Source organism: Eulemur rufifrons, chromosome 2 (assembly GCF_041146395.1).
Source record: "Eulemur rufifrons isolate Redbay chromosome 2, OSU_ERuf_1, whole genome shotgun sequence".
In the NCBI taxonomy this organism is placed as follows: Eukaryota; Metazoa; Chordata; class Mammalia; order Primates; family Lemuridae; genus Eulemur; species Eulemur rufifrons.
The window spans coordinates 19,627,330-19,640,000 of NC_090984.1; the positions used below are offsets into that span (position 1 = coordinate 19,627,330).

A 12,671-nucleotide genomic window follows, 5' to 3' on the forward strand; every position below is an offset into this window, starting at 1 on the left:
TCCCACCTCGGCCTCCCAGAGTGCTAGGATTACAGGCGTGAGCCACCACGCACGGCCTTGAATATAAAATTTTACAGGAACAATAAATGTGAATGTAAAGGCCATTTATATTGAAAATATCTAAAACGAGGCAGATTTTATTTCATTTATACATGATTAATAAAGTAGAATTGTTTTGTTAACAATGGACTATTTTGACACCAGAGACAAAGTTTTGCAAAAAGCAGAAGTTGCAGTACTGCTGACTGATTAGCTTTTGAATGCTTATTTAATGCTTGAACAATTCAAATGACAAGATTTTTCATTGAGATGTTTTATAAATATCAGTGCTATGTAGCTTGGTTTGACATGTAATAATAATGTATAGCTTTACTCAGGATCCAACCTGAATTTGTTACTGCTCAAAGATGGGACATGTTGAGCATCAATAAGAATAATAACTAGAAGGGATTGAAACATTAAGTATATTTAAATTCATGAGTTCATAAATGATATTAAAAGAAAAATCACAAAAATCATCATATTAATTACTTTCAGAAAATGACGGGGAACCAGCTCATTATTTTGAAAACTGGTAAACAATCAAGTCTTTAACCAGCCTTTCTTCTATGGGATGTATTTCAGTATAACCAAATCCTTGATGAAGGAAAGTCTGTCTTTATAGAAGTTTTCCACCCAAAAAATGAAGAAGAAATGATTGAATTAGAGAATCACCATTTTGCGGTCTCTAATGAAATCATCAGTCTAGACCATGATGATCAATCGGTGATAATATTCCAGAAAAAGACAATTGAATATCATGTGCTTCCTGAGGGAAGTACATACAACCTATGAAACACTGTTGCCAAAAAGTAAAAACTCTAATCTTATCAAGCCACTGGATCTGACATCTGGTTTACAAGAAACACAGAAGACAGAAGAACATGTTAAATGATACTGTGGAGGTGCAGTAAATACAATCTTACAGATACAGAAAGCTATATAACAGATGACCTAATTTCTTCAGATAAAGTACAAGAGGGTGGGGAGGAGAGGGAATATACACAGTTGTCCCTCGGTGTGTGTAGTGGGTTGGTTCTGGGACCACCCGCATATAGCCAAATCCATGCATATTCAAGTCCTGCACTAGGTCCTGCAGAACCCACATATATGAAAAGTTAGCCTTCAGTATATGAGAATTTCTTCATCCCGCAAACACTATATTTTCGATCCACGTTCAACTGAAAATCCACATATAAGTCGACCCTCGCAGTTTAAACCTGTGTTGTTTAAGGGTCAACTATAAAAGAGACTTTAGATCAACTGAATGCATTTATGAAGTGCATTTGAACCCTGACTTGAACAAAACAACTTGAAAAAAAAATAGAATGGGGAAAGGTCAGGGACGTATGAATATTGACTACGTATCTGACAGGAAGAAATTATTGTGTTTTTTTAATATGTATACATAAAGATGGTGGGTTTTGTATGTTTATTTATTTAAGGCAGAGTTTTGCTCTGTTCCCCATGCTGGAGTGCAGTGGCGTCATTATAGCTCACTGCAACCTCAAACTCTGGGCTCAAAACGATCCTCCTGCCTCAGCCTCTCGAATATCAGCCTCTCGAATAGCTGGGACTACAGGCGAGGTGTGTGCCACCACACCCAGCTAATTTTTTCTATTTTTAGTAGAGACGGGGTCTCTCTCTTGCTCAGACTAGTCTCAAACTCCTGAGCTCAAGCAATCCTCCCAGAGTGCCAGGATTACAGACGTGAGTCACCATACCTGGCCCAAAGATGGTATAAAGAGTCCATGGCAAGGCCAGGTACAATGGCTCATGCCTGTAATCCCAATTTGAGATCATCCTGGGCAACAAAGTAAGACCCTGTCTCCCCACCCCCCAAAAAAGAGTCTGTATCTTTTAGAGAAACATGCTGAAATGTATACAGTTATAATGTATCTGAGTTTTGCTTCAAAATAATCTAATGGAGGTGACTGTAGAAGAAACAAAGAGTCCATAAGTTGATTATTATTGCCTGGTGATAGGTACATGGACATTCACTGTTGTGTTTTTACTTTTGTACATGCTTGAAATTTTACCGAATGAAAAAGTGTTTTTGAATAAGTTTTACAACTCAATAATATGTCATTATTTTCCATCTGGAATGAAAACTGACTTTCCGTAACTTTCTTATAGCCTTACCCCTCGAGAATTCAACTCTTATGGAGCCCGAAGGGGTAATGATGCTGTGATGACAAGAGGTACTTTTGCAAATATCAAGCTTTTTAATAAGTTTATTGGAAAGCCAGCTCCCAAAACAATTCATTTTCCATCAGGACAGTCGGTAAGGATGTATACAAAGTGTTTAGGCAGTTGTTAACTGGATCAAAATTTTGTATTAAAGATTTTTGTGTTTGTTTTAATCTACAGCTAGATGTATTTGAGGCTGCAGAGCTGTACCAGAAAGAAGGTATCCCGCTGATTATTTTAGCAGGAAAAAAATATGGTTCAGGAAACTCAAGAGACTGGGCTGCCAAAGGACCATATTTACTGGTATTTATTCTTAAAATTTATCATCTTAAGCTTCAATGGGTTTTACATGTTCCCTTTGGTCAGTAATATCCTGTCAAAGTTTATTTTGCATATTTGGATTTTTTAATGCTTATTTGAATCTCAAAGGTTTTTTTCAGTGATCTTAGATAATATTTTGTATTCATCTAGTTGTTAGTTACATTTTAATACTGTGAATTTGATTTAAATGTACATCCAGTCTTATTTGAAGGAGTCAATATAGTAGAGGGAAAGGAAATTCTGTTCTAAACCTATTACTTTATAATAATTGTTTATACCTGCTAGTAGTTTTACTTGCCTCCTTTTCATTTAATTTTCTCTGATTTGCTCTATCAGGGGTTAAGAGACTCAGAAGTAGTGGGCCAAGTTTCACTTCTCCCCCACCCTCATAGGAGATTTTGGTACCTGGCTGTTGGCCAGGAAGACATTTCTTCCGAGACTGTTTACTTGTTGCAGGGCAGATAGACCATCTACTGGAGGGAATAGTCATGTGACATACGCTTTCTGCTATTTCATACTCACAAGCGCCTCTCTTTACAATTGTAGCTGTAAAAAGGCTGACCAAAACACAACCCTCATAGCATATCACGAAAACATCATTCTTTTTGAATCTTTAATTTCTCCTTTAAAATGCAAATATTCTGAGAACTTATAGCAATAAACCAAATTCTTATCCTTCTGAGATATTAATTATAAGTATTATAGGTATAGGTTCTTTTTATTCTGAAAATTTATTTAGCCTCTGTTTTTTATGTTGGAGGCTTTCCTCATATAATGGGTGATCCTTGGCTGTCCATTTAGTTAGATGTTAAAAAACTGATTACAAGCTGTTGGTGGGGATTGGGTTTTGTCAATTGGTGGTGCTTGCTGCACATGATTGGGTGATAAGCTGCCAGTTTCATTGAGAGAGCCCTATATGTCATTATCTGTAAGTAGTTTTTCTGAGCCCATTCAGTTTCTTCAAGGAAGTAGACTCATTCAGGATGGAGACTTATACTTAATCCCCCTATTTCCAATCTGGTATCCTAACCCCCAGCCTTCCCTTTGCCCAGTGTTCCTTAGTCTAGAAAATGCATTATCAGCAGCAGTAATGGCACTCCCAAGGGATGAAAATTGGTCCTTAGGTTATTAAAAAAAAAAAAAAAAAACTTTTTATGTGTAAAGTACAGATAAACATATAGTATATAAACAGATAAACAGTATGTGGTATCAAAATTTCAGAGGAAGAGGAGGTGAAGAGGAAGACTTGTTTAAGGAAAAATTATCTTAAAGGGCTCCTGAGGTAGGCAATAATGAAAAAAGTTGCAAAACACAAGTCTAGAACCTCTCTAGCTCATTTTCTCCAGAGAATAAACCTCAGCTCTTCTGGAGTGGCGATTGGGCTGGAGATCTTACTTGCTTTTTATAAACTTGACTTCTGACCAGTATTCCCAGTGTGCCAAGAACCTCATGCCTCTGAGTCTCAAGTTTTTCCTGGGTTTTATGTCACAGATTAACTCAGACCTTATTAATATCACTCTGATTTCAGTATATCATTCTGTAGTTTCAACATTGTCTAAGTCAATTACCGATCTTCTAAATACTAATATTTATAGAATTCTCTCATCCTATTCCCGTTGTTGCTGTGAGTTTATACCTTCTTTATTCCTTTATTTCAGTGGCATTTCAAGAGAGTGTTGAAGAACACATGTGCCATGTTTGAATAGCAATCCTCTTGAGCCCTATTTGAGGTCAAAGCAGCCACCCCATTTATAGAGCTTTTACTATGTGGTAGGCAAGGGTAGTACTTAACCCTGGAGCAGCAGAGGGGGAGTCAGAATAACTCCAGAAAAAGCCAGAAAAATAATCTATAAAGGCCTTGTATAAATACTTTGATAGAACATGATTCATATGAGGTATTAGATTAAAAGTGTTTATAGAAAGGCCAAAGTAGATTTTCCCCCCCTTTGAATGCTCAGTGAATCAACTTTTACAAGTGACTGGAGGAAATAAAATGCACATTTGTTACAGGGTGTAAAGGCTGTTTTGGCTGAAAGTTATGAAAAAATACACAAAGATCATTTGATTGGAATTGGCATAGCTCCACTTCAGTTCCTTCCAGGAGAAAATGCAGATTCCTTGGGCCTCTCTGGCAGAGAAACATTTTCTTTAACATTTCCTCAAGAACTGTCTCCTGGGATTACATTAAATATTCAGGTATTTCTAAAATTCTCAAATATGTGATTGTGCATTCTGTACTCAAAGAAATGGTTATAAATCGAATAAGAAACAATTGCTATAAATTGTATTCTAATGTCACTTAGTGAACATAAGTTGTACTTTAAGATGACTCTGTTTCTTACATACTTAAACCTATGTTAATGTAGTTCATGTTCTCTGGGAAAAAGTAGAAAGAACTGGATGCTTAGTCCAGAAAAAAGACACTTGGAGGGGTCTCTTGACTTCCAGTTACATGTGTCAACTTTCTTTTCCTAGTTTTCAACTCTTGGTGATCTAATTTTAACCCAGGTGTATACACTACTCCAAAGAGAAGGCAAAGTTGAGCATTCAGGGTTAGAACAACACAGATTTTACAACTAAGAAAATAAAGGAAAAGAGTAGGAGTTATGTGCAATGAATACTTGGTGTAAAATGAATGTGAGTAGTGAGTATAACTTCCACAATTAACATCAAAATCTAAATGCTTTGATTTAGATGTTCTAGGTAGTATACTTGTTTAGAATTAGGGATGAAAATAACTTTTTCTACCTAGCTATGAAGCTCATGGTCAGGTATCTCAGATGTTTTCAAGCAGCAGAAGGGTTTCAGGCGATCAGAATATATGAAATTAGAACGAGGAAAATCAGACAGATTGTGTGGCAAGTAAAGTCATTAAATATGAAGACAAATGTTCTTGACTACTAAGTAACAGTTGTATTTTCCCACTCACATAAGATGTTTTTGTTTGTTTAAAGACAAGCACTGGAAAAGTATTCAGCGTGATTGCTTCATTTGAAAATGATGTGGAAATAACATTGTACAAACACGGAGGATTATTAAACTTTGTGGCACGAAAATTCTCATAGTATCTACTCAACCATGGATACCTTTTGTAACTGGTAACTGCAAAGCCTTTTGTGCTGGACCCAGGAATCCTTACCATGGAGCTGCAGATAGTCCAAGTATACTCACTTATCTCATCCATGGATGTAAATGATTATGAATCAACATAGTGACTGAAATGAAATCTTCTTGATTTTAAATAATATACGAATGGTGCTATTAACATTGCTAAAATCAACGTGTGAAGTGTGTTGTGGAAGAGACCTGTAAGTATGGGAGGGGGGGGATATTTTATCAGACCATTTTGTAAATAAAGGCAGAATTTGAACTTGTGTTGAAGATTCTTATATGAGTAACCTTCCTGAAGTTGTTTAGTTTTGCACCTGTAAAACTGTGTACTACTGTTTGTTGGTTAAGAGTAGCAGATTGAAATATTAAGAAGCCAGATTAAGACTCTAGAATTATGGACATTGGAATCTGATTTATAAATGGACTTTTATTGATTCCTTTTCAGAATTCAGCTGGACACATTTGGCATTCTTAGTTTGTCATATAAGCCAGGTTTATCCTTGGTCTCAGTCTAACTACAAGGGATAAAACCTGCCCCAGATCACAATCATTCTGTCCAACAATCCAGCCAGGGTTTCCTCCACATCTGAAGATGGACCATGGCAGAATACAACTGATTGTATGGTACCATGTATTAGCAATGGAAATATGTATCATGTATGGCACAGCCTTTAATTTTTCAGTAATTTGCCACTGTGACCCTCTGGCAAGCCTCAAATGGCATTATATTAATTGGATTAGATTATTTTGCTTACCTTATGTGATACTATAATTTCCCATAACCTAATATTTTAGATATATTAACCGAAATTCCACACTCATAGTTGATAAAGAGAACTCATTTAGTCATTAAACTCTAAACTGATTTTCTCTAGACTTTTAAATTATCCACCATAAATTATATAGGTGCTCAACCCTAAGTATTTTTTAAATGTTGCTGTTTCTTAATTAAATTGATTTCCTGTCACTTTGAATCATTATTTTACTTTGCCTGCATGATTCTATTAATTTTGTTATGTTACTGTTTTAACCAAAGCTGACTGTAAGGATAAAACACTTAAGTTGTTGCTGAGTACCATATATTCTCAATATGTGTGTCTGTCCACCACATCAAATGTTCTATTAAAAAGATGTTTGGCAACTTGAAAAGTTGAATAATTAATTCCAGAAGGTTCTATACCTTTTTAAAATTATGAAATTAAACTTAGCAGGCTAAAGGTTAATTGTAGTGATTTTTTTTTTTCACCATGTGGAGGTCTTTCTATGACCTAGTTAATTGCAATTCAGAATTAGCTCACATTGCAGAGTAAAGAATTACTTGTTTTAAGCTAAAATGCTGAAACTACCAAACCAGTGGATGAAGACCACTGAGAACTTTGCACATAATCATACAATCTTTTGAAAATGTTTTGCAAATATGTGTTTAGATTTTGCAAACAATTTCACAAATGAATTTGACAAAACAATTTCCCCTTTATTTAAATTTTTTACAAATATATTCTTTGGTACTTTCAAGTTATGTGTTCTTGATATATGCTGTATATCTGTCAGTGCATGTGTTTTTAATTTACATGAAAACATGATTAGGGATGGAGAATTTACAAATTTAATGTTAAAATACCTATTATGTGCTTTGAAAAAATGGTAATTCCAGATGGTGTGGGGGGGGGATGGAATATGTATTATTTTGAAGGCATACCATATATATAGTCTATGGGCAGAGGCACAGGCATTAATCATCGACAGCCAATCCAGGAGATAATGATAAAACCAGCTAGGTATGAATTAAACATTTACATTTTCAGTCTACCTAGTCCAGTATTAATACAAGTACATCTTCTATTTCAGGACAAAGTCAAGGTTTTCATAATTTTTGTTTGTATACAATGAACCAAAAGCTTGATAAGCATGGTTTTAAACTGGGAGTCATGGATGTATGTTCCAATGTGTATACCTTATGATTCTGCTTCTGGCCAAATGCTGTGTCTGCAAAAATCTGGCATCTGTTGGTTTTTATTATCTTACCTCCTTTGTTGACTATATCTGGATAATTTTGTGTTACCTCCCCCAAAAAAAAAAAAAAAATACAAATGTTGTGAAAAGGAAGTATAATAGCCACAAGAAAAAAAAAGCAAATCAGTGTTGCGACCTTAGAGTACAATTTCAAAGGTCATTACCACTGGCAGCATTTTAAAAAATCTTTTAAAAACATTATGCTACGTATCATTGCCATTTTCATACCTTTGGGTTTTGCTACTCCTATAAAAATCAATGAAAATGTCATCCAGCCACTGAATTACCATTATTATACCTAAAAAGTTTATAAGATGACAGTAGTCATTATTTCCTGCTTTATCTCCATGCTGACACTTGAATGGGACTTGAATGGGAGGTATCAAAATCCCTCTAGTCAGATTGCTCAGTTTTTCGCTGGTACAACTGCAGTTGTACCAAAGGAAAATAAAGCTAAGACCTACATCAGAATCACAGTTTATTGCATATATGGTAACAATGATGTGTGCATTGTCTTCTCTCAGTGATGAGTGACAGGATGAGGAGAAATTATTTGACATTTTTCTATGGTTGAATTAAAAGATACCTTTCTTTTGCCTTTAGGTTTAGAAGATAATAAGATACTGGATGTTGACCCTATCTTAGTTTGATTTGGAGTAATAAAGAGAGGAGAAGGGGATGGACTTTGGCTTTTTCAGTTGTTTTTTCCCCCATAAAGGGTGGTAATGTCAATGTTTATATCAATTTTACACGTAATACGTGGCTATGAAACCATATATCTCAAGTAACTACAAATCATTGTCTATTATTATTTAAAGCCAACAAAACAGTGTAACAGTTTTAAGTTCAATAATGTTAAGTATTGTATAGAAATATATCGGAGGCAAGTCCAGTTGATGACAATTGTGTATATGTTACTGATGCTGTAAATTATTTTTAATAAAGAAAATTGTATTATCACATTTGACTCTTGTTATAAAATATTTTGTGGTAATTGAAAATAAAACATCATGACTTAAAAAGAAATGGGATGCTATCCAGAAATATTTCTTCAAACATGTTTTCTAAATGTTTAGACATTAATTATTCCTAATAATGACTGCCAAAATGTGGACCATAATCATTCTTATCCTTGTATCTAGCAATTCCTTTCTACTCTGGGGCTAGTGAGAATGAAAATCAAGGTAAAGGCTTGAAATAGGGATAGCCTTAAACAATTGAATTCGATTTAAGGGTTGTCTCAATAGATACTTAGATTCCCAAGAATCACATTTTGAATTGAAAAAACTAATCTCTCACCCAAAGCAGGGTCTCTTGTACAAGTAACATCTCCTAACTGGGCAGCCTTATCTTGAACAGTCTAGAGCTTTCTTGAATACTCTGTAATGTGCCAGACAACCCATCCTGTTGGCTGAAATTTTGTTGGTTAAAACGTCTTTGTGGTGCACACCTGTAATCTCAGCTACTTGAGAGGCTGAGGTAGGAGAATTAGCTTGAGTCCAGGAGTTCCAGGCTGTAGTGTGCTATGATTGCACCTGTGCATAGCAACTAGACTATACTCCAGCCTGGGCAGCATAGCAAAACCCTGTCTCAAAAAAAAAAAGTATTTCGAGCTGAAGTCTGCATCCTTATAGCTTATATGTGTGTGTATGTGTATATATCACCACTGATTTTGGTTCACCCTAATCTGTGTCTCTTAAAGAACTTTTGTACAACTAAGCATTAATACATATTGAATGGATAAATTGGGCCTTTCACAAATTGCACTGCACATAACCACCTTTTATTATGGAGGTAGTTAAAGTGAACATTCAGGACAGAATTGGAAGTCTGCTATGAATTGTGTATTGTAAGAGGAAATGGCCTTTTCTGGATGATACAGGATGGAGGGACCAAGCTAATGGGGCTGCCTGCTCCCTCTGCTGCCTATTCATTAGCGCCCTTGAAGCAAGTCCTCTGGAGCTAGGAGCCAGGACCACAGGTCTGTCTCTACCCTAAGGGAATGTTTTGTAAATATGGTCAGCTCCCCACTTACCTAAAAAGGTAAATCCTACTCTTAATAACAAAAATAAGTGATTAAGGTCCATTTATTGACCTTTGGCATTCATAAACCATAATTGGCACATTATTAAAGCCTTCTAAGGATTCCAATTTAGTATCATAAGTTAGTGTTACAAAGGCTAATACCAACATAAACACTGCCCATAGTTTGAATATCCAGTGTTGGTGGAAACTTAAAGCATCATCAGTGTTGCATTTAGTTGGTTTAGTTTTCACCTGATGCCAGTTTTGCTTTTTAATTGTACATTAACTTCAACTTTATTGTTTTGATGTGAGTTATTTGGCTGATTTTTCCAAAATATTAAACTACAAAGCCTGTGTTTAGTATACTTGAAAAATTTATCTATTGCAAAAAGCAGATGTATATGTAATCTCCACAAAATGTGCTTGTATCATGACACTTGTTACTGAATTTTTAAATTTTTGCATGGTGTTAGCATTGAATTTTAAACAACCTGCAATAGGTTGTTTAAGGAAGTATAAAACTACTGGGCTATTACGTTTTGGGGGCGGGGTGTTTGTTTTGAAACAGAGTCTCGCTCTGTCGCCCAGGATAGAGTGCAGTGGCATCATCATCTCACTACAACCTCAAACCTCTGAACTCAAGCGATTCCCCTGCCTCAGCCTCCCAAGTAGCCGGGACTGTAGGTGGGTGCACACCACTCTGCTGGGCTGATTTTCCTATTTTTTGTAGAGACAGGGTCTGGCTCTTGTTCAGGTTGATCTCAAACTCCTGCCTCAAGCAATTCTTATGCCTTGACCAAGCTATTATGTTGTATAGGACACTGTTTTATAATATAAAATCATATGTATAATCTCACTGCAAATTGTTAATTTTGTTTCACTCATTTTTTTGATCACAGCTCTCCTTGAAAGCCACTACTTAAAGTGCTTCAGTGGTCAGGTGGAGAAGAAAGACTACAAAAATGACATTTCTTTTTTTTTTTTTCCCCCTAGAGATGAGGTCTCACTATGTTGCCCAGGCTGGTCTTGAACTCCTAGGTACGATCCTCCCGCCTCAACCTCCTGAGTAGCTGGGACTACAGGTGCCTGCTACCATGCCCAGCTTAACATGACATTCTTAGCTTGGTGCAATTTTTTTATCATGACATCCGATGTTGGCATTATTGAAGAAAAACATGATTTGGCAGCATGTATTAAGAGCCTTAAGAGTGTTCATTCTTACACCCAGTAATATGACTGAGTAGATTATCTTAAAGACAATTTAAAATGCACAAAAGATTTACATATGAGGATATTCTTTAAAACAAGGAAATGCTCACTTAAAGTGAAAAAGGCAATTTACAAAGTACAGTATTTCTAAAGGAGGTGCAGGGAGTGGAAATGGACACATGTCAAAGAAGGCAGTTGTGTAACCAGTAGCCCTGTCTCTTCAATTCTCACAATTTCCACAATCTTCATTCCCTCATCCTAAGAGGAGTAGAAAAAGACCAATAAAGGTGGAACAGTGAGAAGTGGAGAGAATTCAGGAGCTACCTGAGGGAACAGCATGTAGAGGGGTCTATGAGGGCCAATGGGATCCCAATTCTTGTTACAGAAAATTCAAGTCAAAATTACTTTTTGACAACCTAAAGGTTTACAGCCCCCGGGGCTATAAAAAGACAGCCCTGCTCCTTGGAGATTAGAAGTGAAGCAGGTAAGATCCATATCCAAAGGCGAAATAGAGGCCTCCTTCAATAGGTGGTGGATAAAGGTTTGAGAATTATCCAAGACAATCAGGATGACTACAGATAACCAGAATGTGCTATATTCTGACGGAAAAGAAAGGGTAGTACGAGCACTGGCAGAAACAAAATAGAAACCAAGTTACAGGCATGAGTGGACCGGTGTCCAGATCGCTACTCCTCCAGTAGAGAGTGCTCTGACTTATCAGAGAAGTCCTGCTTGGCTGGAGAAGGGCATCAAGCTACTTAACAGAGCTTTGCGCCCTTGACAATTAAAATCATCCAATTAATCTGGCTGTTATCTCGTGAATGCCATGCAGCATTCTGAAAATCATGTGATTTCTGCAGACTCTCCTGCAAGGAGAGAATCCACTGATTGCACCTACCTAAATAAGGATTCTGACCCAATTATCAGTTCTATTTCTCAGTGTAAATGAGTTATTCATCACACAAAACCTGAACTGTGGCGACCTCACCCTCCTGGGAAACCTTTGGGGCAGCCTTCGCTCCTCCTCTGCCTTCTACTATATTGAGTTAAATAGCTTGGGAAGAGTGGTGCTGCGGAGAGACTAAACTGGGAATTGGGTGACCAGGGGCTGGTTGAGCCTCTGTGCCCCCTAGGCTCCAGTATCCTGTCAAGGAGCGTGTAGGCGCATGCGACAAATAAGACCTTATGGACTCGAACACTCCGGGGTCCAGGGAAAGCTAGGTCCCGTGCGGAACGCCGCCACCTGACAGTCAGAACCTCCTGTCGGACCCTCGCAGTTCCTGGGGCTGGGATGGGCTCGAGTCTACCTCGGGCCGCGCTTTTGAAAGGCGGCCTCCGGCATACGCGCTTCCAGCACAAGGCGGAGGGACAGCGAGGAAAGAAAAACGAGGACGCGAGTCCTTCTTACACACTCAGAACGCCGAAAGCAGGAGCTCACGTAGCCTCCACAACTACGTGGACTGGGCGGAACCACGAGGCCGAAACCCTGCTAAAAGGCTACTCACTGCCAGGGGGCGGGGCGGAACTCAGAGAGCCAATCAGAAACAAGAACTCCCGTTAGTGACAAGGTAGCCGGATTCTGACTGGGGCACTCACCGAGAGAAGATAGAGGCGGGACTGCAGACAGCCAATCAGAAGCCCGACCTCTGAATTTCTGTGCACACCCTCCTAGGCTGGGCCGGGAAAAGCCCCGGTCGGCCTTGGTGCGCCCCGCCTTCCAGTAGCCTGCGCTGACTGGGCGGCGGGCGGTCTGGAGGAGCCAA

The 12,671-nt window shown here is 37.7% G+C and overlaps 1 protein-coding gene across 1 annotated transcript in view; it reads left to right on the forward strand.

Annotated features, from left to right (window-relative positions):
* Positions 1 to 6,915, forward strand: part of IREB2 (iron responsive element binding protein 2) — a 43,554-nt gene extending 36,639 nt beyond the window's left edge. Inside the window, exons 19-22 of the mRNA XM_069481509.1 lie at positions 2,176 to 2,323; positions 2,410 to 2,532; positions 4,561 to 4,746; positions 5,505 to 6,915. Coding sequence (XP_069337610.1) covers positions 2,176 to 2,323; positions 2,410 to 2,532; positions 4,561 to 4,746; positions 5,505 to 5,615 — 568 coding nt within the window. The 3' untranslated portion in view covers positions 5,616 to 6,915. The remainder of the gene's footprint in view (positions 1 to 2,175; positions 2,324 to 2,409; positions 2,533 to 4,560; positions 4,747 to 5,504) is intronic.
* The last annotated feature ends 5,756 nt before the right edge of the window (positions 6,916 to 12,671 follow it).